This window comes from Oenanthe melanoleuca, chromosome 3 (genome assembly GCF_029582105.1).
Source record: "Oenanthe melanoleuca isolate GR-GAL-2019-014 chromosome 3, OMel1.0, whole genome shotgun sequence".
NCBI lineage: Eukaryota > Metazoa > Chordata > Aves > Passeriformes > Muscicapidae > Oenanthe > Oenanthe melanoleuca.
In genome coordinates, this window is record NC_079336.1 from 41,772,495 (window position 1) to 41,797,607 (window position 25,113).

At 36.5% G+C, this 25,113-nt stretch overlaps 1 protein-coding gene across 3 annotated transcripts in view; it reads right to left on the reverse strand.

The window, feature by feature from the left end:
• Positions 1-25,113, reverse strand: part of ATG5 (autophagy related 5) — a 110,415-nt gene that overhangs the window by 50,519 nt on the left and 34,783 nt on the right. For all 3 annotated transcript variants that reach the window (XR_008840034.1, XM_056486617.1, XM_056486616.1), the window contains exon 7: positions 14,810-14,927. Coding sequence is in view for 2 of the 3 variants with exons in the window: in XM_056486617.1 (XP_056342592.1) it covers positions 14,810-14,927 (118 nt within the window). In the remaining variant the exon portion in view is untranslated. The remainder of the gene's footprint in view (positions 1-14,809; positions 14,928-25,113) is intronic.

A 25,113-nucleotide genomic window follows, 5' to 3' on the forward strand; every position in this document is an offset into this window, starting at 1 on the left:
AAATAACAAATTCACCATGCAATCGTATTATATATCCCCCTAAGCATATGCACATTCATACACTTTTAAAAGTTTTTAATGGCATTCTTGAACTTTCAACCTCAAGTTTACTTCATGCCTGCAAATATTCTGTGATCCTAATGGCCGTCCATCTCTTATAAGAACTTTTCAGCTAATCAAACGATGACCTACTCCTAGCAAAGCAAAGGAGTACTGTTTCAAAAAAATCACTCTCAATATAGAAGAGACCAGCACGTTCACTTGTTTTCAAGCCATAATGCTAATTGCTAGTTTATCTGCCCAGTTTAATATATCAAACTCAGAAGTGGACATTGGGACATAATTACCATTTAAAACGGTTGGCTGAAGAGTGATAAGTGACACATACAGATTGAAGGCTTAATGGCTGTTATTTCATGTTTTGTGCCTTCCCCTATTTAACTAGAGAAAAATAAACTAGGTTTTCCTTTTTAAAAATGCTACTTCCAGGAATATTATTATGTTATTTAACAAAGTAAACAACTTCACAAGCAAACTACATGTGAAAATTGAGATGAGCTGTTCGATTATATCCAAAGTACGGACAGTTTCATTCCGTATCTGACAAATTCTTCAACCTCTGCTAAGCTGATCAGTAAAAACTTAGCTAATTGAATCCATTGATGTGAAAAACCACAGGCTCAAGTCTGTACTGCATACATCAGGCTGAAGGATTTCTGCTCCAGCCATGGCAGTAATAGTCAGTGGGGTCAGGTCAAAGAGGGTTAAAGTGAGTCAGGATATAGCCAAAGGAATACATCAAACACTGATTTTAAAAGGGCAATTAATCTTAGACAGAAATGCTTCCCGGGGAATGAGATCTCAATCTTAAGAGCACACTACATGATGTAGCAGTAAAAATGTACATATACAAGCTTAGAGAGCTTTCATCCTGTGATCACAAACAGAAGGGGAGTGCTGTTTATCAGAGAAATACAAACCCTTGCTAAAATACTTACATTAGCTTCTTCCGGGCCCTTACTCATTGAAAAATAAATTCTGTAATGAGCAGGCTGTAGAGTTTGCACACATGAAATACCTTTTTTTTGTACATGTACTGTAGGTTCTTTTGAGCAGCTAGTAGAATAAGGTATTTAGAGATCTCTACCATAGTGAAATTAAAGAATCTAGCATTGAAAAATTCAGGCAAGAGTGGTGAAAGGAGTAATGGAAGACCTGCATGACTCTTTACACTGAACACTAAAAAAAAATAACCCCTTCTCAAAACAGCTACCTGGTCAGAAAAAAATTGGAAGTAAGTTTTCATCAAAAGTTCTTTTTAGCTTTTCCATTCCAAAATATTAAGATAGTTAAGCTGATAAGACTAAATTATAATCTTTATTTTTAATGAGAGTTTGACTCATAACCTACATATTTTAAATTTAGAGTTCAGAAAGTATTTTTCTGCTTTATAGTAGAAAAATAGATCCATAAAGCTTACAACACAAACATACAGTATTTGCAAACAAAATTTGCTACATTAGTATTATTAATTAGTTAGAAAGATTACTGGGAATTATTAGCCATGTAGGCAAACATATACAGGTCTGAAATTAACTACCACAATTTTGGCTGCATTAGCTTGCAGCCAGCAAGCACTAAAGAGAACTGGCTATGCAACCATCTCTCCATCCAAGGATATTATAACATCACACACAAGTGTCAGAAGGACATCTATTTGTCTATCTGGCTCATACTTGTGGCATATTGGCTTAAATGGCTGGTGACAGCTTGCACAAAGACACTGGACCTAGTGAAGTTTGCCAAAGCATAGAGACCTGCTGCATTTTGCCATTGTAAATGTGGTGATGATACCATCTGGAAAAAGGAGCACAAGTGCATTCAAATCTTCACTGATTGTAGCACCTCTGTTCACAAGCCAAACCACTGCATAAGACTTTAGCTTCAACATAAGTTTTAAAAGTTTTATCTCCATTTTTAACAGATATTCTCCAAATGACTACAGGTACAAAATAAAATATAAAGTTATTCACTGTTTATCCACTGATTGTGAAGTTATTAAAATCTCTGATTAAAATGAGGTATTCAAGCAAGGGACTACTACTGTTAGCAAGTGCTGCTGAGTTCCTTAGAGAAGAGAGCAGGACACAAAGTGGATTATTCTCCTCCACATTACTGGTAAAACTGCTACATTTCCCCTTATTTTTGTAGGTCTTTTAGTTTTGCAGGTTCTATTTCTTCCAGCCCTGTAAGAAGTTTATCTCCTGGATAAATCAGTTAATACCTATATGCATCAAGGCAAAACAGAACCAGATCACAAGAGAGATGCAAGGAAGATGGGAATGATTTTACTCGGCCAACCCCCCCAAAAAAAGTACATGTACCTAATTTAAAGGTATAGATATAATTCAAAAAATGGGCCAGAACCCACTCTTCGAACTTCAGGGAAAATGCCAGAGAAAAGCTCATGCCCATTCAGTTAAATTATCTGCCTCCCTCTACTGCCTATTGAGAATAGACCCTAGACTGTTAATCCATGAACCCTGCCCAAATTTTCTGGGAGAGTATTAATATGCCTTGACCAAAATTATGCCCAAGAACTGCTAACAGTCATACAGCACAAACAACACATGTTCTAGCCCACTTTTGTTTACTAGTATAAATAAAAACACTGAGACCACATAATTTAAATCTGTTTGTGTGCTACAGCATCATGGTTGAGAACTTCACATTGTGGATCTTCACAGAGGGTTATTGCTGTCTCCTGAAAGCTTTGGTAGACCCAAATTTCCAGTTACTCTTGCACCAATTACAGCATTAAAGGCATTGTCACATTTTCTGTGAAACTAACCATAAGAAATATCTTGTGAATCTATGTACTTTGTGTACTTCAGCTGCTGCTGACATGCTTATTTCTGCAAGAAAGGAAATATAAGAAACAAGAAGGAAGGTTTGATTTGGGTTTTTTCTGTGAAGTTGTTGATAGCTCACTCATACTGAGGTGACCTCTGTGGCCTCTGGAGTAAGATCATGACTCAAAAAAATCCAATTCTTAACTCTGCTACTGACCTCAGTGTGACCAGGTACAAGCCACATCACCCCTCTGTGCCTCATAATTTCTCCTTTTTTGCCTCTCTTCACTCATCTTTTATCTAAGTGATAAATTCTGTGGGAATATACTGCAATGTGTACAGTGAATAAGGAACCTGAGGTCGCCTCCTAAAATACAAAAATTACTCATTTTAAAACTAAAAATTCAACACAACCAAAATACTCTGTCAAGATGCTTTGATCTCAACAGTTCTCCTAAAACTCACATATACACAGCAGATTACTAGAAATCTGGCAGATTTTCTGTCAGTAACTTTCCACAGTAGATTTTCAAATCTACCTAGCATTCAGTTAGGAAATTGGTGGTAGGAAACTGATGTTCCCAGGATGAGCAGACTATTCCGGACAGAATTTTAGAAATGCTAGCTTGTGATTTTCAAACAGCATAAGCTCAATTTTGAAGAAATTATTTTGCTCTATGGAGGAGTTTACTTTCTCCACTTTATACTCCTACTGTTAATGATCGACTTAAAAAACTTTGTTGTGTCTGAATAAAGTCACTGGCCTTTTGACTAATTTAAAGAGAATAGTCTGGAGTCTGATACTAATAAAACTTATTGGGTGGCCAGTAGAACAAATTTAGCTGAAGCTGAACAAATTTCCAAAGACTTGTCCGAGAAACAGGATTATTTCCCTATTTGCTGTACCTCTTCCTACAGTCTACCATTCTGAATGTGCATGCCTGTGCATGCCCAGAAACCACTTCTAAGTCATAAAGAAACAGCACATTACTCTTGTTAGCAAAGTTGCTGGATGCAAGAGGAAAGAGTAAGCTAGAATAGACTATTGCAGTTGGAAGGGACCTACGATGACCCATCTCATCCAACCGCCTGAGAAACCCAGGGCTGGCCTAAAGTTAGAGAATGTTATTAAGGGCATTGTGCAAACACCTCTTAAGCATTGACAGGCTTGGAGCACTCAACCACCTCTCTAGAAAACTGTTCCAGTGTTTGACCACACTCATGGTAAAGAAATGCTTCATAAGGTCCAGTCTAAGCCTCCCCTGTGCAGCTGTGAACTATTCCCACATGTCCTATCACTGGATACTCAGGGAAGAACTTAGCATCTCCCTCTCCACTTCCCTTCCTCAGGAAGGTGCTCCTCACAGGACATGCCTTCCAGCCTTGTTTTGTTGCTCTCCTCTGGAGGCACTTGAGTACCTTAAAACCCTTACATTGTGGGACCCAGAACCACACACAGCACTCCAGGTGAGGCTTCACCAATGCTGAATACAGTGGGACAATCACCTCTACTGACTGTCTGTGCTGTGCTTGATGCACCCCAGGATGTGGTTTGCTCTCTTGGCTGCCAGGAAACACAGCTGCCTCATACTGAGTCTGCCACTGGTGAGTACCCCCAGACCCTTTTCTGCAGGCCTGCTCTCCAGCCACTCCTCTCCCACTTTGTATCTGTGTTCTGCACTACTGTGTCCTAGGTACAGAATCTTGGCATTTGGAATTACTAAATTTCATCCCATTTACCAACAGGAAAGGAGCAAAGTACTCAAGCTACCAAATGGGTAAGCCTTGTAGAGTCGATTGAGGTAAAGTTAGAGAAACCCTTAAAACCAAGCTATGTTCAGTGTTTCCCAAGAAATTGTATGGAGAAAGATCACAAGCAGCCTCACATACCCACTTATGTTTCCTTTTAAGAGTAAGTGAGCCAGAGCATTCTGCACACAACAGAAGCCCTCTCTGATTATGTAAAGAGTTTGTTTAGAAATGAGGATGGATGACAAGAAGCACAGCTGCCATATTATTCTCAGATTATTTGCACCTTTCCATGTGGTCATGAAAAATTAATTCTATATTCATTAATTCTGTAGTCATGACTATTAATGCTATAATCTCAAGCCAACCTCTGGACTTCCACCCCCTCTGATCAAACAGGACTACTGAATCAAAAGGTATGCAATTTTAACATAGAAAAAAAAGTTTCCACTTCAACTTAAAGAAAAGGCAACTGAGGCAGGTAGGTGTTTGCGGGTGTTTGAAAAAAAAACAAAAATCAGAAAGTCGGCAGTAAGATGAAAGTCAGATGCAGAAGGATAATCCAAGCAGATGGTCTAGTTAGGAAAAATTAACAGGCACAAATAATGACTCACACCAGAAAGGAGAAGTACAGGATGACCTCCTCCAACACGGAAAGCACCACTGAGTCAAGGACGCAAGGAGGGCAGAAAAGCTTAAGCAGTGGTCTGAAGGTCAGTTGTGGCCTGCAAGATGACTCCCACAGCAGAGGAGACAGTGAACTAGAATTTGTATCGCTAGCTTTTAACCATCTCTCAGTACACCCACACTCTACAAGACCTCTAACCCTTCACAATATGTTCACAGTCACATGGGATGAAAGTGGCTAACAAAGTGCCTAAAACTGCTCAGGATTTGTTATATTTTTAAATTTAGGTGGCCTGGGAAAGTACTTCAACACTGCACCTCCACAGCCCTGAAAAGCAGAGACCGGTCTGCAGAGAGCATGCGCAATCAGACTTAGTAGTTAGACATGGGGAGCAAAGACTTCCTCAGTTTGCTCACCACAGGAGCAGCAAGGAATGGGATAGTGCTGTGCTGCTCCAATTCCCACAGTAAGCCCCAAGTCAAGCTAATTCTGACCTCAGGCAGAGCAAGCCCAGTCATTTTCATGTCTATCCAAAGACATTCACACTGCATAAATTTACCTCCTTCTGTTGCACAATTTCTCATTTGTATCAAAATTAGGAGTCTACATGGCAAATCTAATCTAAATTCAATTTTCCATTTAACTAATTTACTGGAAGTCAATGCTTAAAAAACTGAGGGAGAACAAAAACAATTAATATGTAGTCTCTCATACATTACACATTAAAAAAAGCTGGGAGTTAATTGAAAACAGTTGATCCCTAATTTTACAAAATCATTCAGTACAGCAAGTCTTAAGAGAAAAATCCTGAAAGTCTTTTTGATCCTTGTTTTATTTCTGAAAGAACTAATGACACTGCTTTAGAAAGAGGTCAGTTCACGCAGCTTTTCTGAATGAACAACAATGCTGTGAAAACTGGGAATGATTGATAGCCTACTGTTTGCGTCATTATGTCCAAATGTTTACCATTTGAGTCTTCAAGGAAGCATGAGACAAAAATCAAAACAAGTTTTATGAAGACTTCAACAACACTAGCAAATTAAAATTGTATCCAGAATTGTTTAGACACGATAGCAGTGCAAGAAAACTGCTTTCTTCTGCATTACACAGTTTTTATCTTTGCATTATGCCCAATGTCTTAAATTTCTGGTATGGAGAAAAAAGCCTTTCCCTCCCCAGAACTCTGTTTTCTATCATTTTAACCCTTTGCCTCTTCAAAGCATTCTGTTGAACTCAACACTGTTCCCCCTTGCAGTTGTTGCTTTGTAGTTATGTAAGATCATATTATGTTCCTCCCTTTCTCCTACTAAGATGAGTCACTATTTCTAAATGAACTGTTTACAATATTAGGATGTTCATTTACAGGAACTTCATAAATGTGTACCAAACAAAATATTTTTTTCAATAGTTGTGAATTATTCACTTTTTTTTCCAATTTGATAAACGCTGACATTCAGAACTGATACTACTTTTGGAAACAAAGGCCCCTTAATTGGCAACAGGAACGCTATCACCAGATACAGAAAATCATGGGGAAACACAGCATGACTTCCTTGAAGCAACAGATATATAACTCTTAATTTTATTATCTGTCATAAACAACAGTGATGCTGTAAGCAGGTGGCTAATTCACCTAATCTGAGTAAAACAGAGAATTTTAGACAGTGGGGGACAGTAGCTGTGGTATTATCTCCTTCAGGGATGGACAATTTTCTTATTCACAAGTTTGAGGAAAAATACCCATAAGTAACATGTTCTATCATATCAGGTATGTGACCTTATGCTATAGTTGCAGGCAACAACATGGTCTTAACATCCTCTCTTCCTTACCTGCATAGAAACTACAAGAACACAGTCTAAGAAACCACAAACAATATCAGGCTTTATCTTAGTCTGTTCCTGCATAATCCACTAAATCTTCCCACAAATAGTAATAACTCTGAAGTTATTTAAATGACTGCCTAATTTTCTGGAACTGGAACTACTGCAGACAATTGCATTTTACCACACAAGAACTGTTCAATTAAAGAATCAACTTTTGTCTGTGCAAGTGGCATCCACAAGCATAGGGAAAAAAAAAAATCAGACAATGAGTTTACAGGCTGTAGCATGAATAATCAGAATAATTTGATTCTAACCCTGATTCTAAACACTCATGAATGGGTGTTTCATATTAAAATAAAAAAGCCATCTGTCATGAGCTTAGATTCAAAGCTACATGATGCACAGTCTATGAGAAGCAAAGCTATAGGGTTTTGGACTGTTGGCTGAAAAGGATATATGTACAATATCAAGAGTGTAACACAGTGAATGAGAAGGGTGACACTTTATTCTGACTTCCCTAAATAACTAACCAGGACATTGGTCATCTTGGAGGACAAATGAAAAGAGAAACTGGAAAATGGAAGAATGCTGATGGAGAGGCACAGTCCCTAGGTGTTAAAATATTTTAGATTTTCAAATCCAGTGATACTAACATTTGCTGGTAAACTCTAGGAAACTGAAGTCTACAGAATAGAACACCAAAGGACAAAAAGACAGAAAGCAAGAAGAAAAAACTAACACCAAAGTGACTATTGACTAATTACTATCCCAGAGAACTAGATCTATTCCTGTTAGGAAATCAGCTCAGGTCTGAAAATATGCAAAATTAGTTATATAAATTATGGTGAGCTTAGTCAAAGGAGAGTTAGTTTTAGAGGAAGTAAAAGCAGATACTAAAAGAGCAACAAAGGACAGTAAGAGCTATTACTAGAACAGATGATGGAGGAACATGAGCAGGAAAGAGACATTGACATGACAGAAAATAAGACATGTCAATGCCAGCTGAAAAGAGAACTGAAAAATAAGTACCCCTCTTTCCTGATGCTTCCATCAGGATCAAATATGAGACACTGCCCAAAAACCTAACTGACCAGCTTGCCTCAGATTTAAGTATGAACAACTAGGGGGAAGCAAACAAAGAACAAGTACACACACACTCCTTCAACAGATGATCACAACTGAGAACTAAACAGAGTTTACTACATTCAAAGCACAGAACCTGCAATGTTTTACCTTAAAAGACTGAAAACTGAATTGAAATTGCCCATCTTTCAGGAAGGATTTCCAAAAACTCAAGACAATCAGGAATAGTAGCCCAAGAATAGCAAGCTAAGTATATTTGTATAACTATACAATGCCCAAATTTTATTTCAACTGTATGCAGCACTGAGATAAACTGAATTAAACAATAATTATGGAAATACAGAAAATAAAAAATATACTAATACACAATATAGATTTATTCATAGTAAAATTTCACACTGAGGTGACTTTAATTTATAAACTGCTGTGTAACTGATAAAATAGTATAGTTTAGTTCAGTAATTAATCTCAAAAATGTAACATGCCTTAAAGAAAGACTATAGTGGGTTACAATACAGAGGAAGTGATTATTGGATTAGTTTGAAAATACTGATTTTAATATTTATTAAACATGACAAGAAGGACTTCACTGCTTCTCAAACTTTATGTCAACACAGGAAGACCAGAACAAAGAAAATAACTGAAAGAAATGAAATGCATCAATGTTCAATGGAAAGTTGATGACCTGGTCTTAGTGTTCTGGCTGCCACATAACCACAACCACTGCCTATGAAGCAGCCAAATAGGAACCATGTAAAAAGAAAAACTATTCAGCTAATGAGAAAACAGATGATTTAACACATTTGCTGTCTAAATACTTATTCAGACACGAAATTAGAGGGTTATATTAGATTAGTTCTAACCTCGCCTTCTAGAAGACAGTACTGCACAGTACTGCAGAAGCAGTAATACAAGGTGAAATAAGTGCATCCTCCTTGGAGCTTCTCTGAACATGCAGGCCTACAGGAGAGCTGGAGAGGGCTTTTTACAAGGCATGAAATGATAGTAAAAAGGGAAACGACTTTAAACTGAAAGAGGACAGCTTTAAATTCGGTATTAGGAATAAATTCTTTACTCAGCAGGTGGCGAGACAGCAGCACAGGTTGTGCAGAGAAGCTGTGGTTTGCCCCATCCCTGGAAGTGTTCAAAGCCAGGTTGGATGAGGCCCTGAGCAATCTGGGATAGTGGAAGGTGCCCCTGCCCATGGCAGCAGGGTTGGAACTAGATGAATTTTAAGATCCCTTCCAACCCAAAGTATTCTATGATTCTGTGTTTGCTATTAACAAAGACAGCCATTCTCAATGCTTTAGGAAAACAGGGTATCCTTTACAGTCAAGATAATTAATGTAATGGCCAATAGTTTCAAGAACTACACTGGCCTCTTAGTGCTTGTTCTAATTCCACCACTCTTCTTTACACTTTCTGACCATTACTACTAATGTATGAAATGCTTGATTCACATTTTGACAAATGGGTTCCCAACTACTGTGCACTCTGCTCCAACTCCAGTGCAGTGATTGGGGACAAGAGAAGATAGAGCCAACACTCCTTGCAATCTGAAGAGTTAGAGGATGGACTCTAAACAGAAGCCACTCTTTGCTTTTGGCATAACACCTGTAATAAAAAGTCTTTTTATCCACCAATTTTTCTCAGATTAACATCTTAAGCAAATGAAACTATTCAGTAACCCAGAAAGGTGATCAATGCACAGAATTCATTAAGCAGAAAAAAAAATTACACATACTTTTTAAAAAATAGATATTAAATATATATATATATAATTGAATAAAGGACCAATTTGAAGAGACAGAAAAGTATGGGTTGGGATAATAACAGTTCAAAGTTTTCATTTTTTACTGCACTTCAACAAACAATAAAAGTCTTGAATAAATAGTTTCATAAGTTAATTTAAATAAAACACAGTATTCTAAACAGTTACCCACAGTCTATAACAGTCCAAAATAATATTGACACAGCATTTTACAAAGACCATTTTCACTATCAATCTTTTAAAGTCATCATTCAACCTGCTCATTCAACAGTGCTCTTTACACCGTGTTTTCAAGAGTTGGTAATCAATGCATATATTCAATCCAGATACATATATATATATAATTACATTTTTTTCATTGAAACATTTTTCTCAGCACAGTTAAAAGGAAGACTTAATTATATCCATGCTTCCTAAAGCAAAGGCATATAGACACTGTGGGTGGTTCTTGAAATCCTTCCCTCCCTCTTCTGGTGGTGGTCCCTAAGAATCTGGCAGCAGGAACAGCTCAATATACAGCTACAAATGCTGAGTCTGAAAACCATATATTCTCTGTGTTCCCACGGCACAAAGCCCAGCTATGGATGTCACCACAGACAAGCAGCCACCACAATTACCGTGAAGCTTCCAGCTGAATGAGCAGCCATTGGAAAAGAGAAAACCATAGAGGAAAATGGGGGAAAAGAAGTCAACAGATGGAGAAAAACAGAGAGAAAGAAATTCATATTTACTGTGTTGCACTGAAGAAAAGATGCAGTTGATGTCACCAGTGAATCAATTCACTAAAGAGGGAGGTTAAATACAGCTTGAAAAAAAATCGAAATGGCTTTGAAAAGAAGAGTAAAAAGATAAAAAAAATCTGCTTCTCCAGTATCTATTATACCTTGAGCATATCTTTGATGAGATATTACTTCTTTGTTCAGAAAAATTAAGTAAATCTAAACTTTTATAACTGAATAGTCTGAAAATCCAGGTGTGAAAAAGTTTTTCATTATTTTCTAATAAACTTTGATAATGTATTCTGTTTTGTTAAAATATTGTTTTAATGACTCTACCAGAATAAAATGTAGATTAAGACAAAACATACAAGTTTACAACGAAAGTATTAGAAGATACTAAGTAAGGTCCAAAGAGGACAATTTTTAATGTCTGACTACAATCTGTTTTTCCTTCAGAAACCATTTTAACAAGCGTTTCCTGAATTATCATCATTTTAGAGATAAAAAATTGAAGTCAAAGCAATCTTACAGCCAGAAACATTATTTTTTTGGAGGGTGGGACAGAGGAAACTACTTCAGAAAGTGCCTGGAGTTTAGACACTCAAAGGCCCAGAGTTGTCACTGATTTCAAGTACAAGCAAGCAAACTGCTCAGGAGATCACTCATGCTGATCCACTGGATTTTTCTGGTGCTCCTTTCTATAAAATGGATGTATTTGTAACACTCAGCTTGCCTGTGATCACTTATTAATGAATTCTCCAGGGAAAAAAGAATTAAATAATTTTTCCAAAGGCAGTATTCTGCTGTCTAAATTATACTATTTCCTGAAGCACATTCATTCTTGATTTATCCTTTCAAGAATCAGGACTGTGCTTTTTCACTACACACACCTGACACTAAAACATGCCCAGCCTGGGCAGAAAGACAATAGTCTCACAGAAGACAAAGGGAGATGAAAGACAGAGAGTGATTATAAACTGAACGGTAAGTGTGTAAGGAAATTATGATTGTACAGCCACTCTACAGGCTCTGACAAATTCTAAACTTCAAGTATTCAACTTCAAAAGGAGATAACTGCTTTAGAAGTAAAACCTTTAAGTGTAGTATCCCAGGTTTCCAAAACATGCTTGCAAATTAAACTCTCCTATGCCCATATCTCCTCTGTATTTTGAACTGATGGAAAATCTGTTGACAGAGGAAGCTTATTAAATTCTCAGTGATCCAGCATCAGAGAGAAAATTATTTTACTGAATGGGTTTCATGGATATTTCAGTAGCACAGATGTGCTGTGGTTCTACAATCTTGGGAGCTCAGTCTACTTGATGGAAAATGGTGACGCTTTTTTTCATTATGGCTGCTAACACTTCTACAGGCAAAACTCAAAAGTGGCACTAAACAGTCTGGTGAGTTAGTTGGTTTTTTAACAGCTCAAAGCTGTATTAGAGCATGAGCAATTAATATAGTGCACGTTATATTTGAATAATGAATGAGTGGATTTAGTCAAGCAAGAGAATAATCAAATTCACTTTTTGGCTAAATCATATAATCATTGAACAGGATATGATGAGCTCTTGCAGTCAAGCCTAAACCAGCGCTGTCTTTCCCTGTCCATGATCCCTAGCATTAAGAATCACTGCTGTCATGGGCATCCATCTTTTCAGGTCAGTTCCTTTTATGCCTGAACCCTTCTCTATCATCCCTCTGCTTTAATTCTGCTTCTTCCTTTTTTTTGTTCTTTCCATGTTGCCACACCTATATTTCTGCTTTGTATTCCTGTCTGCGTTACAGCAAACCCTGAAGAGGTTTTCTTCAGTCCTTTATCTGACAATATCCAGCTCCACCCAACCACCTCTTCACCTGCAGCCTGTCCTTCTGCCAGCACAAACTACCCTTCTTTTCAACTTCTGATTCAATTTGCTTCTCCAAATCCTTTCTCCGAGTCACTTGGCCAGCAGGATATCTACTCACCATTCTTTCACAGATGCCCTGCACAATCTCTGTGCATGCCCCACAAGCAGTATGTTCCTTTTATCATCTCCTACCCCACTTACTCTGTCCAGGTGTTCACATTTATTACGTCATGTTTTGGCTTTTGCCCCAATCTCTTTCACTCTGCCACATTGTTTATAGTCACCTTCACCACCACATTTAATTATTCCCAGATCTGTCATTTTCTTCCAAATTACTTGTTCAGTCAGACTCTTACCCCCCCTCCACTGGTTCTGTGTATCAGTCTGCCTCCACATCTCCTCAGGAGCCCACATTATTTTCTGCATTCAGCCCAGACAGCTTCCCTAGCTTTCCAGTATACCAGAAGGGGAGAATACTCACAATACAAGAGGAACAACATGACAACACAAAGCTGTGCTACAGCAGAAAATGTGCTGAGTTCTGGATAGCTCACATCCATGTGAGGGACCAGATCTATTAAACTCTAAGTTTGCAAGTCATTCAACAAAAATTGGGCCAAATTTAAGCAGATGTATACAGGAACAGACAAGCATATTCCAACACTCCAAAACCCACCAAACTTCACATCCCTCATCATATGTAAAAGAATAGTACCTACTTTAGTTTCTCTTCTTCCAACAATTTTTTTTTGTCCAAGCTGAGTAAATATTAGGGGTTTTTTATCTTTTTAAAAAAATGAAGCAAGCAATTAGCACAGCTTATTTCTGCTCTGCTGTCAAAGGTTGGTGGTTTTGTCAACATGTGAAAAGGGGTCCTATTGATGGGAAGTATCATCACTGGTATTCAGAGAATTGTATTACATTTGCACTTTCAATAAGTGCTGTTAACTAGCACATTTACCATCAGCAGGTTTGGCAAATCTACATAAAAATTGTCATCCCTTAAATCCTGGAATAATTGTGCGTAAATGCTTTGGAGTTTCTTACACTTAATTCGTGCTCAACAGCCTTTCAAGTTAAAATGCATACATCCTTCTCACTGATTTTTTTTTAAATTCCCTCTACCTTTTCAGCAGGGCCTGTATGATACTGACAGTTAAGTACTTAAAGATGGTTAAACTTGCTGGTGCTAACATTCATGTATCTACTGGTATCTCCCTTTATCTTTTGGACAGCTAGCATACAGTATTACTTAAAATAATGCTCCAGAATTTAAAAAAGCTTTATGAAAAACAGACATATGGTTAGTAATATTCCATTTTTTCTTACCTTTTCTTATTTTTGGAAATTGTTCTCATGTGTTAACCAGTATTAAACAAGGGTAAAAAAAGTACTTTGATATTTCAGTGAATTTCTAAGATCCTGATACTGGGAGAAATCCATGACAACAGTTTAATTTGAATCAAGCAACTTCCGTGTACAACAAAATCTTACAGAATTTTATACTGATTTCCAATTCTCTGCTTCACTGTCAAAAAATGCTGATACTACACCAGTAAATTCTGTGCCAAGATCTTCTCTAGAACATGACACATTTCTCATAAGTTCCTCATTTACAGGTATTGGTAAGACAACAGCAAGGACAAATTAAACGCCTTTTGGATTAAATAATTTTGATCTTAATTTGCTGAGTATGTAACTGTTACATTTATGCAAACGTGTATCACGGCTCCAATATTTGCAAGTTTTGAGACTAAAATTACACCCAAAAAAGCCCACTCCTGAGTAAGAGCAGATCAACAAATGCTATTGCATGAAATAATATGCTACATTAATTGCTCACACAATACTAATTCATAACCATACATAAACTATTATATGCTTGTAAAAATCTTTAAAAGGCTGGACTTCAAGAACAGAAAAAAAGCATTCTGAAAATATCTTCAATTTTCATCAGTTTTGGAGTTTTACACATAAAAAGTTTTTGGAATACAAAATTAAAGGCAACTTAAAATCTGCTGACACTTTCAGAATTTTTTTTTAAAGTGCAGAAAATAATGTGAATATTTTTACTATGACTATCACAAGGGCAAAAGAGTACAGGAATTTTAGAATAAATCTTCCAGAAATTAATTTCTCAGGCGTGACTAAGGACTCAGTCTTACCCTCTTGAAACCACACAGGTGATGGAGGGCACACTAAAGAGCCAGGAATGAATGAAATCTGAAACTCTGGTACTCGCATTTAGTTCTACCTTCAAAGTACCCATATTAAAAAAAAAAATCAACAGAAAAAGAATTAACTTATTGGACAAAAAGTTATTTCTGCAGTACCTTCAGGGGTGATAGCACTAGGACACACATCTTTTAGCAGGTCTCCCAAAGTATGCAACTGTCCTCCTGAAGCAATTGGTCGAAATAGCTTCTGTATAAAAGGTCTCTCTGTTGTTGCCTGTTTTAATAAAAAAACAAACAAACAAACAAACAAACAAACAATTTAAGGACCATGCAAATATGTAGTATTAGTATTTGAGACAGGTACACACACAACAGGACAGAACTAAAGGTTGCAGCAGAAGAAACATCTGGTATTTCCACATTTCCGCTGCCTTGCATCTTGCATTTCATTCATATCATGACATGCAGGAAAGTTTTTGTTTATTAATAATTACAAGTAAACTGTCACTCCAGAAAAACGGTGAAGATAATTTATAGATAGTGTCAGGGATACAAGAGTATTTTTTTTTTTTTTAAAGCCCCAAATCTTCTGTTATGGGAATACAACCTGCTTTAATAAAAAAACATTTTAGTATATCTTTAATTTAAAAAAAGAAGCAGTGAGCACAAACTTAGAAGTTCAATATATCCCTATTTATTTTGCCAAGCCAAAGCAATCCAAAGCTCAACAGGTGATTTTTTTCTCTTTAGATTTTATATCAAAAATTTCAAACTATTTCAACTGGAAGAAACACTACCAACTTAGAAAGAAACATGTTGTGCTTTGACAGGCAACCTAGAATCTTCTACCTACATAAGGAATCAGTCATCTGCTCAGATATGCAAAGGAATTCAGAACAATTTCAACTATCCATCTTTCAGTTTAAAGCCTTATCCTATAATCATATGCCTTTGTAAAAAGTCCCTCTCCAGCACTCTTGTAGGCCACATGTAGGTACTGGAAGGTCTCTTTGGTACATTCTCTTCCCCAGGCTGATCAAGCAAAACTCCTTATTCTCCATATGCATTAGCATCGTTTCCAGGACAATTTGCTCCATGACCTCTCTTGAGCACCAAGGTAAGACTGACTGGTCTGTAGTTCCCGAGGTCTTCCTTATTTCCCTTTTTAACAAATGGGATTACATTTCACTAGGAACTTCACTGGACAGCCACAACTTCTCAAATATGATGGATGGTGGCTTAGTCACTTCATGTGCCCCTTTCCTCAAGATCTGTGGGGATGTCTCTCATCCAGCCCCATAGACTTGTGCACCTTCAGGTTCCTTAGGTGTTCTGGACTTGGTCTTCTAGAGTTGACAGTTCATTATTCTCCCAGTCCCTGTCTTTTCCCTTTTGGGATTTGGGCTGTCTGGCTGGAATACCTGCTGGTGAAGACTGAGCCAAAAAAGACACTGAATACCTCCAGGTGCTGGATAAACAGGTCTCTCATTTCTTCTGGAGAGGGCTCACCATTTTTCTAGTCTATATCCCTGACATTCCTACAGAAGCTTCTCTTGTTGCCCTTAATGTCCCTGGCCAGATTTAATTCCATCAGATCTTTAGCACTTATTTAAGACCTGTGGGTATGTTAAGGTAGCTCTCTTTTTTTTGGATATCTGTAAAAGCAGCTCCAGGGGCAGCAAGTCTGACAGTACGAAGACAGGCAAAGGTTTTTTTCCTGATAACCTGACATCTCCACCCAAACTCAGCACCTGAGCCAGAGAAGTTAACTCTTATCCAACCAACCCAAACACTGTAATCTAGCTCCAAACTGTTGCTGACAATTTTCTGCTAGCAGCTAACTCCCAAAAGCAGCTGATGTGCCCTGCACTGTGAGTGACTGGGCTCCAGCAAATGAGACTTTCATCACATATTATCTTAATTGGAGCAAGCAATGCAAGCCATTGCCCCCTTCAAATTCAGTTTCTTACCTCTCAGAAAGTGTCTCCCATCCTATTATGGTAATTAGAAAATAGAAACAACTCAGTATCAAGAGGTATGTTATCTTTCAGTGGGGCTTTATGGAGCAAACAAATTAAGACCAACAATGCAACTGTCACTCACACGCAGGTAGGGAGTCTTTGCCTAAGAGTGATACCCTAGCTCAGAAGTAATTCCAGGGCAGTACAGTGCAGAACTGTTGATACACAGCTACTTGTTGCTTCTTGCTAATAGTCTTCAAATACAGAAAAATATTTTCCTTGTTTTTCTTATGAAGACTTATCAGAGGTGGTTTCCTAGCTGCTCTAGTCAATTTTCAATGTCTTCAGGGTAGCAATTTGGGGATATCATCAGTGCTAATGAAATATATTTGAACATTTAAAAAATGATGGGAGGCACACAGCCAGCAGGATGCATCCACCTCAGACAGATCCACACTTGAGAAGTAAACTCTGGCACATTACGTTGAAGAAACATTCACGTAAAACATTAAAAAAAAAAAAAAAAAGAAAATGAAAAATCCCTTAAAACATTGTTTTAGTCAAAACAATTTTGTATCAAGTTTAGTTTTTTAAAACAATTGGGTATGTGCTTAAGTCTGAAGTAGCAGAAGTGAAAATAAACAGAAGTATGCAGGCAAAGGTTGTTATCATCAACAGATTTTTAAGATAAAAATTTCCCAAGTGTATACTGCAGTTTCTCATTATTAATAAATTAAGATCAATTTTCCCTAGTTATAATAATTTAATGCCAAGAGGGAAAAGCCAAAGTTGTATTTTCTCAAGTCTCCAACATAATTGCTGACTGCTCCAAACAATATCCTTAGCTTCTATCATGAAACATTATAGAAAATTAATTCAATTTTGCATTTTAAGTGTTAAGCAACACAGATGTGGTAAAGTAAATAAAAATCACTGGTCTTCATCAATGTTAAAATGATAAAAAGTAACTGCATGTTGTTTATACAAAGACTGGTTCAAAAATCTAATCCTACAAGGCAGAATATTACCACAAGATGCTTACACACTTCTTCCCTCACATGCAGCAGATGCTTTATGCATTAAAAGAATCAAAAGAAAAGTCCCATCCTACATTTCACAAAATTTATAGGATAACTTTTCAAAGGATCTTAGTCATACAGGAGCATAGTTTTAGAAAAACCTTGTCATAACCCTTTTTTAAGTGCAGTTATGTAAGACCAACTTTTCTACAAGTTTCTACTCTAGTATTGCAAGTGTCCTGGCCAAGCTGGATGGAACTTTGAGCAACATGGTTTAGTGCAAGATGTCCCTGCCCATGGCAGGTGGGCTGGACTTGATGGCCTTTGAAAGGTCCCTTCCAACTCAAACTATTCTATGATTCTATTTATTACAACAAAATGTGAAGGAACAGCCACCATGAACAGCTGCTTATAAAATGTTGTGCTTTGTACAATATTTGCTTAATCAATCATGAAAAAAGTACTACCTGTAATCTAACCCATAAAGATATCACTACATAACTGATAATGATTTTAAATAATCAGTGCAAATAATCATACAATATCTATCATTTTGCCCACTAAAATGATCATAGCTTCAGCAGAACGAAGCACTTTTAAAATTATTTTATTTTGCAGTGCAGCCTCCATGTAACTGTGAGCTGTTCAAGATTTCTGGATGCATTTGCAGGATACAACAAGTGAAAGTCAATTAGTAATTGCCAACCTCTTCAGAGAAAATGCCTTCAAGTATATGAGCATATGAAGACAATCAGCCTAAAATTTGCAGAGTATTTTGCACTGATCATATCCACAATTTAGTATCAAATTACTGAATTTATACGAAAGCAAATCTTCATCTCTAAACTAACATACTTTCTAGAAAGTTGAACTTAATTGCAACTGCAATTTCTCATTCTTCTCTATTACTACATAGCACCATAAATCCCATGATTTGCAGAACAAACTTTTTTTAAAAGAAGTTTAAACCCTGACAATGATAGAAGAGTGAGAATGAAAACAAATTACACCACAGTGAGAAACATTAAAGTTATTTATTCAGGTACAGAGTCGCTGAGAAGAGTTACAGGTGAGGGCAAGTTTTAAGAGGCTCTTTAATGCAATGCAAAGCCTCAGAGGATCACAAACAAGCTATATAGTTACATACTATGCTAACAAATGTAACTCCTTCTTCCCTATCATCCTGGCAAAACAAAAACAAAAAAAAAAGTTGTCAGCTTGCCTGGTCCTTTTCAGAATGAACAAAACATCAAACACTGCATGAAATCCACAATTTAATTAGTCAGACATTTTATACAGGATGCATCTTAAAATGAAAAACATAACTCACAAACCACTGGGTTTTAGTCTGGAAAAATCACAGTTACCAGTATTTTTATCAAGAGGAAGGGATTTAGATTTTCTGCCTAAACACTCCACTGCTCCTCAATATTCAAACAAATAAAAGTTACCATACATACTGAACCCACAAATTAAAAAAAAAAAAAAAAAAAAAAAATCTTAGAAGCCCCACATGTATATAAGCTGGGAACCTAAAACAGTAGAAGTTGAGACCTCCCTACATATTCCATCACATTTTCAGTAACTTATCTAATTCATAGTCTGTGCTGCTTTATAATGAACAAGTTTACATTAAAAAAGTTATCTTAATTTCATAGAACCATTTTGTTTAAACTCATTTAAACTCAACCAAGAAGCTTTAGAAGTAAGAAGAGTTTGAACAATGATGCAGGTTGTTTTATATAAAAATAAATAACAGGAAAATTAACTAGTCCCTGAAAATAAAATTATGCAAATATTTGCTCAAAAATAATTTTTCCATACATTATAGATGACTTCTACTTTGTAAAAATGTTTTCAATTAAGAATCTCAATGCACAATGTAAAAGTGATTAAGTGAAAAGCTGATGAGCTGCTGTAGTCACAGAATGATCACAAAACCATGCCTGTCCAAAAGCAAGATACTGCAAATCCCCATCTGAAATACTGTTCTTCCACTGATGCTGAAATGCTGGGGGGTTTTGCTGGAATTTCAGGATTGGTATCTTTGACTCCTTTTTGATTAATATTAGGCCAGACTCATCGAATATTTAATTGTGGAGAAGGTACAACAATGTTTCTTGGTGGGAGTTGATGGGTTTTTGTTGTTTTGGTTCTTTCTTTAAAAAAAAACAACTTCCATCTCTTTCATAAAGGTGATTTGCAGCTCAACAAGCTAAGGTACTCAAGAAAATTATTTTATCTATTTAAAATCTGTCACCTTTCAAACTTTATTAATATTTTTTGAGCTTCTATTACAAGAGGCATAAAAACATGACAAGGAGATGTGCCTTTATCCTGTAATCATTGCTCCTCTCCTCTTCTTCAAATCTCCCAAGCAAGAGAGGGCTTCTCCCACACAACCACTGCTTTATTCCATACCTTTGATAGTTTTTCTATTTCACTTACTCTTTAAGATACTAGGACTGGAACAACATCCAAAAAAACCCCCAAAAAACCTCATACTATTTCTAATATTTCTTTAGTCTCTGCCAAGTCCATCAAGTAGATGTTCTAGTTATGATTTTGTGTACTTTGAATAAGGCTGGCATTGCTTTTGTCAGCATTCAAAATTTTACTCAATTTATTCAAAATTCAACTGCTTACCCTGCAACATCACATCACTGTTCAGAAAAAAAGGTACAACTCAATATAAAACAGAATTTTATTTTTGTTAATAAAAGAAGCAAGTAATGCTTTTCTACGTCTGACATGTAACTAAAACCCGTAAGACAAAAAGAAGAATACACATTCTCAACACACCTACCCAGAATTACCACAAAAACTGAGTCACTGACAGGATGTGCTGTAGGTTGCAGGGCTCATAAGATCAACAAATGTGTTTTTTATTTTTATCATTATAAATTACTACTATCATTATTAAATTACCTGTTTTTCCCATACTGCATTTTAAATTTCTCTAATAAATCAGACATTTTCAGTCACTGTAAAAATTACAACATAGATACTTAATTTTAACCTATTGAAAAAAAATAATCCTTTTACCTATTTTTGAGTTTGCATCAGAATTTGTGCAGTTACGTTGTAAAAAGGACTCTTTGGTTTCCTCATTAAACTGAAGGTCTTAATCATGATGGGCAGAAATTTTACACTCCCTAATATTTTTAAGAGGCTTGAAACAACAATGACAAAAAAAGATTCAACAAACAGGCTACACTTTATCCATTTAATTACACTAACTCCGGTCACCTAAATTACCAGTGCTGAAGTTTATCAGTAGATTGAAGCTGAAGATAATATTATGAATGCATGCAAATATGCTTTAATATGGTCATGCTAAATGTGTATCTCTATGATGATGCCTCTATAAAACTCCTAGGATGAGGAGATAATCATCATATCAATCATACACGTCAAGGAATCACAACATCAAGTAAAGACAAAATTCTGTTACTCTTGAAAGCCCTCCTAACAGTATTACACAAACTGAAAAACCTTTAGCTGGTGTTGAACATTAATGATCACTGGTTTAAAAGCAAGATAAATTATATGGTAAGTTTTCTTGGTGGAAGCTTTAACAGACCTTAACAATGATCCCCATAACATGTGGCAAGTATTATGTCAAGAATTGATGCAAGTAATAATGCCAAAATTATCTAGTATCTTAGCCAAGACTGTAGTCAAATTAAAGCCACAACTAGAATTATAAACACATCTGGAATAAAGTTAAAATTTTATGTAGTAGGGCTTATTACAGTTATGTCTAGACAATAATATTGAACCATTTTTGATCATGAATGGTTAAGGACTATTCTCCTAATCATTGATAGACTACAACTTGTGTCTTCCTTGATGCCTTTCATTGAACAGAGCACACTTATGAAGCAACTGCAGCTCTATCCTAACTTTGTACATAACTAACAAATATGGCAACTATTTCAGTTAATTCTCCCTTACATTGTTGAGGGCAATTACTTGCTCATCCTTAAAAAGATTAAAGAACCATTTAAAATATCACCCTTCTCCATATTATTTAAACTGGCAGAGAACGCTTCCTTACAATCTTTTAGAAAAAACTTTACATAATAGCAACAAAATGAATAATTAGAACCATGTAAAACATTTTAAAGTTCTACCACATGTTCCATTTATCTGAAAAAGATATGTGTAGCTAGAAAGCATCCCTTAACAAACTGATTAAAAATGGGCTGAGTACATTATGACACTTAGGATAGAAGCCATTGCTTCAGTTTCCGTAAATGTAAAGATGCATCATGTTGTCCACACTGAATTTGCACTCAGAATATTTTCTGATGTTCAGACAGATATTTATATACATTGATGAGATCTCCCCACCCTCAAATCTTTTCTTCTCTAGGCTGAACAGTTCCAGCTCCTGCAGCCTCTTTTCTCATGTTAGACTCACTAGTTCCTCATGCATTTCAGTGGTCCTTTACTGTACTCTCATCCCATAGGTCCATGTCTCCCTTGAACTGGAGAGACCAAAACTGTATTCCAGGTGCAGTCTCACCAGTGTTGAGTAGACTGGAGGGATCTTTCCCTCAAGCTGCTGACAACTCTGATCCTACAGCAGGCCAGGATACAATTTAGTTTCCCTGTCACAGGTCCCACTGCTAAGGTCCTCTCATACCTTGTGGGCCATTTTTAACAAGAGTATGTATTGCCATAAGTTACAATTCCACATAAAAAGTTGCAGAAGTACCACTCAAAATATCTAACAAGCATGGCTAAACTATATTCTGGCTGTTGCCTGGTCTTCCAAACTATCTATCCAATTTTCTTGTGCAGGGAAAGTAGCACTGTATACTCTGAACAATTGGATTTGCATTATTTAATGTCAGAGGATTTGGACAGATCCTAGAAGAAGAAGAAAGTCAACACTTGAGACACACAGAGCAGACAGCAGGCAACCGTCACACAGACAGAAATAGCAGAGAATAAATACAAAAACCAGCTTCAAGAGGCAGATTTGTTGGGCCTTGAGAAGACAAACACACCTACAATAAAGGCGTGGCCTTGAAGCATTAAATTTCGTTCCCAGGAAAGAATTTGTATTTGTAACTGGTAAAATATCAAGATATCTGAAGAGCCAGGGACAACAAATCAATAGTGCTCTTCACAGCTGCAGTGTTTTATGTGCACATGCAGACCTAAGCCTCACTTAACAATTGAGCAATTGAATACTGACTACCTATCAAGCAAACAACTTTAGAAATGGATTTACATCCACAAGAGCAAACACTTCATTGTTTGCTTAAGAGCAGTGAAGAATACAATACTTCATAAATCACTTTCAAGCTACTTCAAACCATTAAATCCAGTAATTCTCTATAGCTTTCTACAATAATGATTAACTAGAAGGAGCTCCAATAATCAAGGGAAGCAAAATTTCAAAAATTTGTTTGCTAATTCATATTGTATTTCTGCAGTATGGTGTCATATCCCGCTTCCTCACAGGTTTGTTCCATTCCACATTTACCTAGAGAATTTGCTTTCAGTCTTCTGGAAAGTGCAAATAGAAGTCTTAGTACTTTCCAAAAAACAGAACATTTTCTATATTTTCTAATCCTCAGTTCTGTGCAAAAGTTAACAACCTGCTTTATTCACCTATTTTATTTAAAAATAAGTAAAGGTGGAATGCTGATGCTGATAAGTCAAAACAGGTATTGGCTGTGGCTTTCATCTCTGCAGAGTTTTGCATCAGCATTATAGGCTAGCTAGCCTTAGTTCTATAAGCATTTCTTATGCTGCACAGCCACAGAAATAACCCTTGAAGATGACATTCCTCATTTCTCTGAAAATTTCATATCACCTTTTTCAATTTTCCTAAGGAAAGTAGCTCACCAACGGTTTGTTTTTTTTTTTTTAAGTTTGCTACTACATCAAAGTACAAGGGCCAATCTCTGTGGAATACAGCTCCAGGGAAACTTCAGGTAGGCAAAGTTTTGCCACAATGTAAGAACCTGCCCACATTACATGACATGTGATGAAAAGCGGCAAATCAGTTTGTGTTGATTAAATCAAGTGAAATGAAAAGTAAAGTGATCAGCTTTAACGATCCCACACGAAGCATTCATTATTTCACTGTAATTCAAGATGTAGTTTGACTTAAAAAAAAAAAATCCATAAAACTGTTACACAAAGTTTATTTAGTAACTAGTAGGATTCTTCTGTTTTTTGATATACTTAGATTCTCTGAGATTCATGAGTAACTTAAGTATTGCAAGATAAAAAAGGATTAAAAAAAATATTATCCATTTTTCCCCCAGAATCCAGTACAAACCCTAAATTTTTTTTAAACTAGGTATAAAGTAACTCAGAACCTCAACAAACTGTCTCTCATATAAGAAAAACTACTTTACTCATTGTGTACAAGCTACATCTATACTCAACCTAGAAAAATTACCGTAGCTCCTAGTGACAAGCCTGAACTAGTTTAAAACCCTCCAGCTTGGTAACAAGCTCAACCACAGCAGAGAATCAACCCAAATCGAGGTTTTACAGCTCCATCTCCTCTGCACCTCCTTCCCTGGGCACTGTGCAACTTTTCCTATAGCTTTGAACTAGGCAGATTGACAGTTTTACAGACAACTTGGGCATATTTAAGGAAACTTTAGTCACATTTTGACAATAAATACAGTTTATCATCTCAGAATTTTTCTTCAAAACTCTGATTGACAGCTCTCATCCTGTACCAAGATTCTTAAAGGCACAAGGCTGATCTTGCACATGAGTTCCTGAAGTCTTTCAAGAGAGCTGCATGAGCACTGCCTAAAAAAGTAATCTTTAGCAGCACTAGTTTGAGCCAGTTCATTTCACTGTGCACTGAGATGCTTAAGAAAAGCTTATGCAATTATGGAACCGCTGGTGGAACTGTGGTGACAGTGACCTTCAACTCAAGGTGAGAACTAGTCAAATTGCTAATACTTTCAGCACAGAACAAAACAACCCAGTTCAGAAAACATTTAAGGATCATGCTGCCCCCATGCAATACTTGATAGAAGTGTTTCTTTCTTTCTCCCTCCCCGCTCCAAATCATGAGGCACAAGGAAAAATATTTACCTAACAAAGCTTTTTTTTTTTTTTCTTATTCATAAAGCTTTGATTTTGAAGTATTTAAAACTCGTGAAAGCGTGCTACTATTTCTTTAGCACTGAACCATCAGTTATTAAAATGACTCAAGAGTCCATTTGTTTCTCTTCAGCATAGAAATTCAGCTGAGCCCAGCTCTGTTACACAAATCACCATTTCACATGATCTTCCTAGTCACTCAAACTTCTTCCTTGCAAAAGGAAGTTTTTAAGAAACAGACTGTCTATTTTCAGCAGGTCCTTTATGAAAGTGTCATTTTCAATAAATAAGAAAAAAATAAGGTATTGCAGATAGGTCTGTTCAAGAGCATTCTATACAAGCCCACAATGCAGAAACTTGCTGTGTTGTGTTGCCCTCTTCAGGTCAA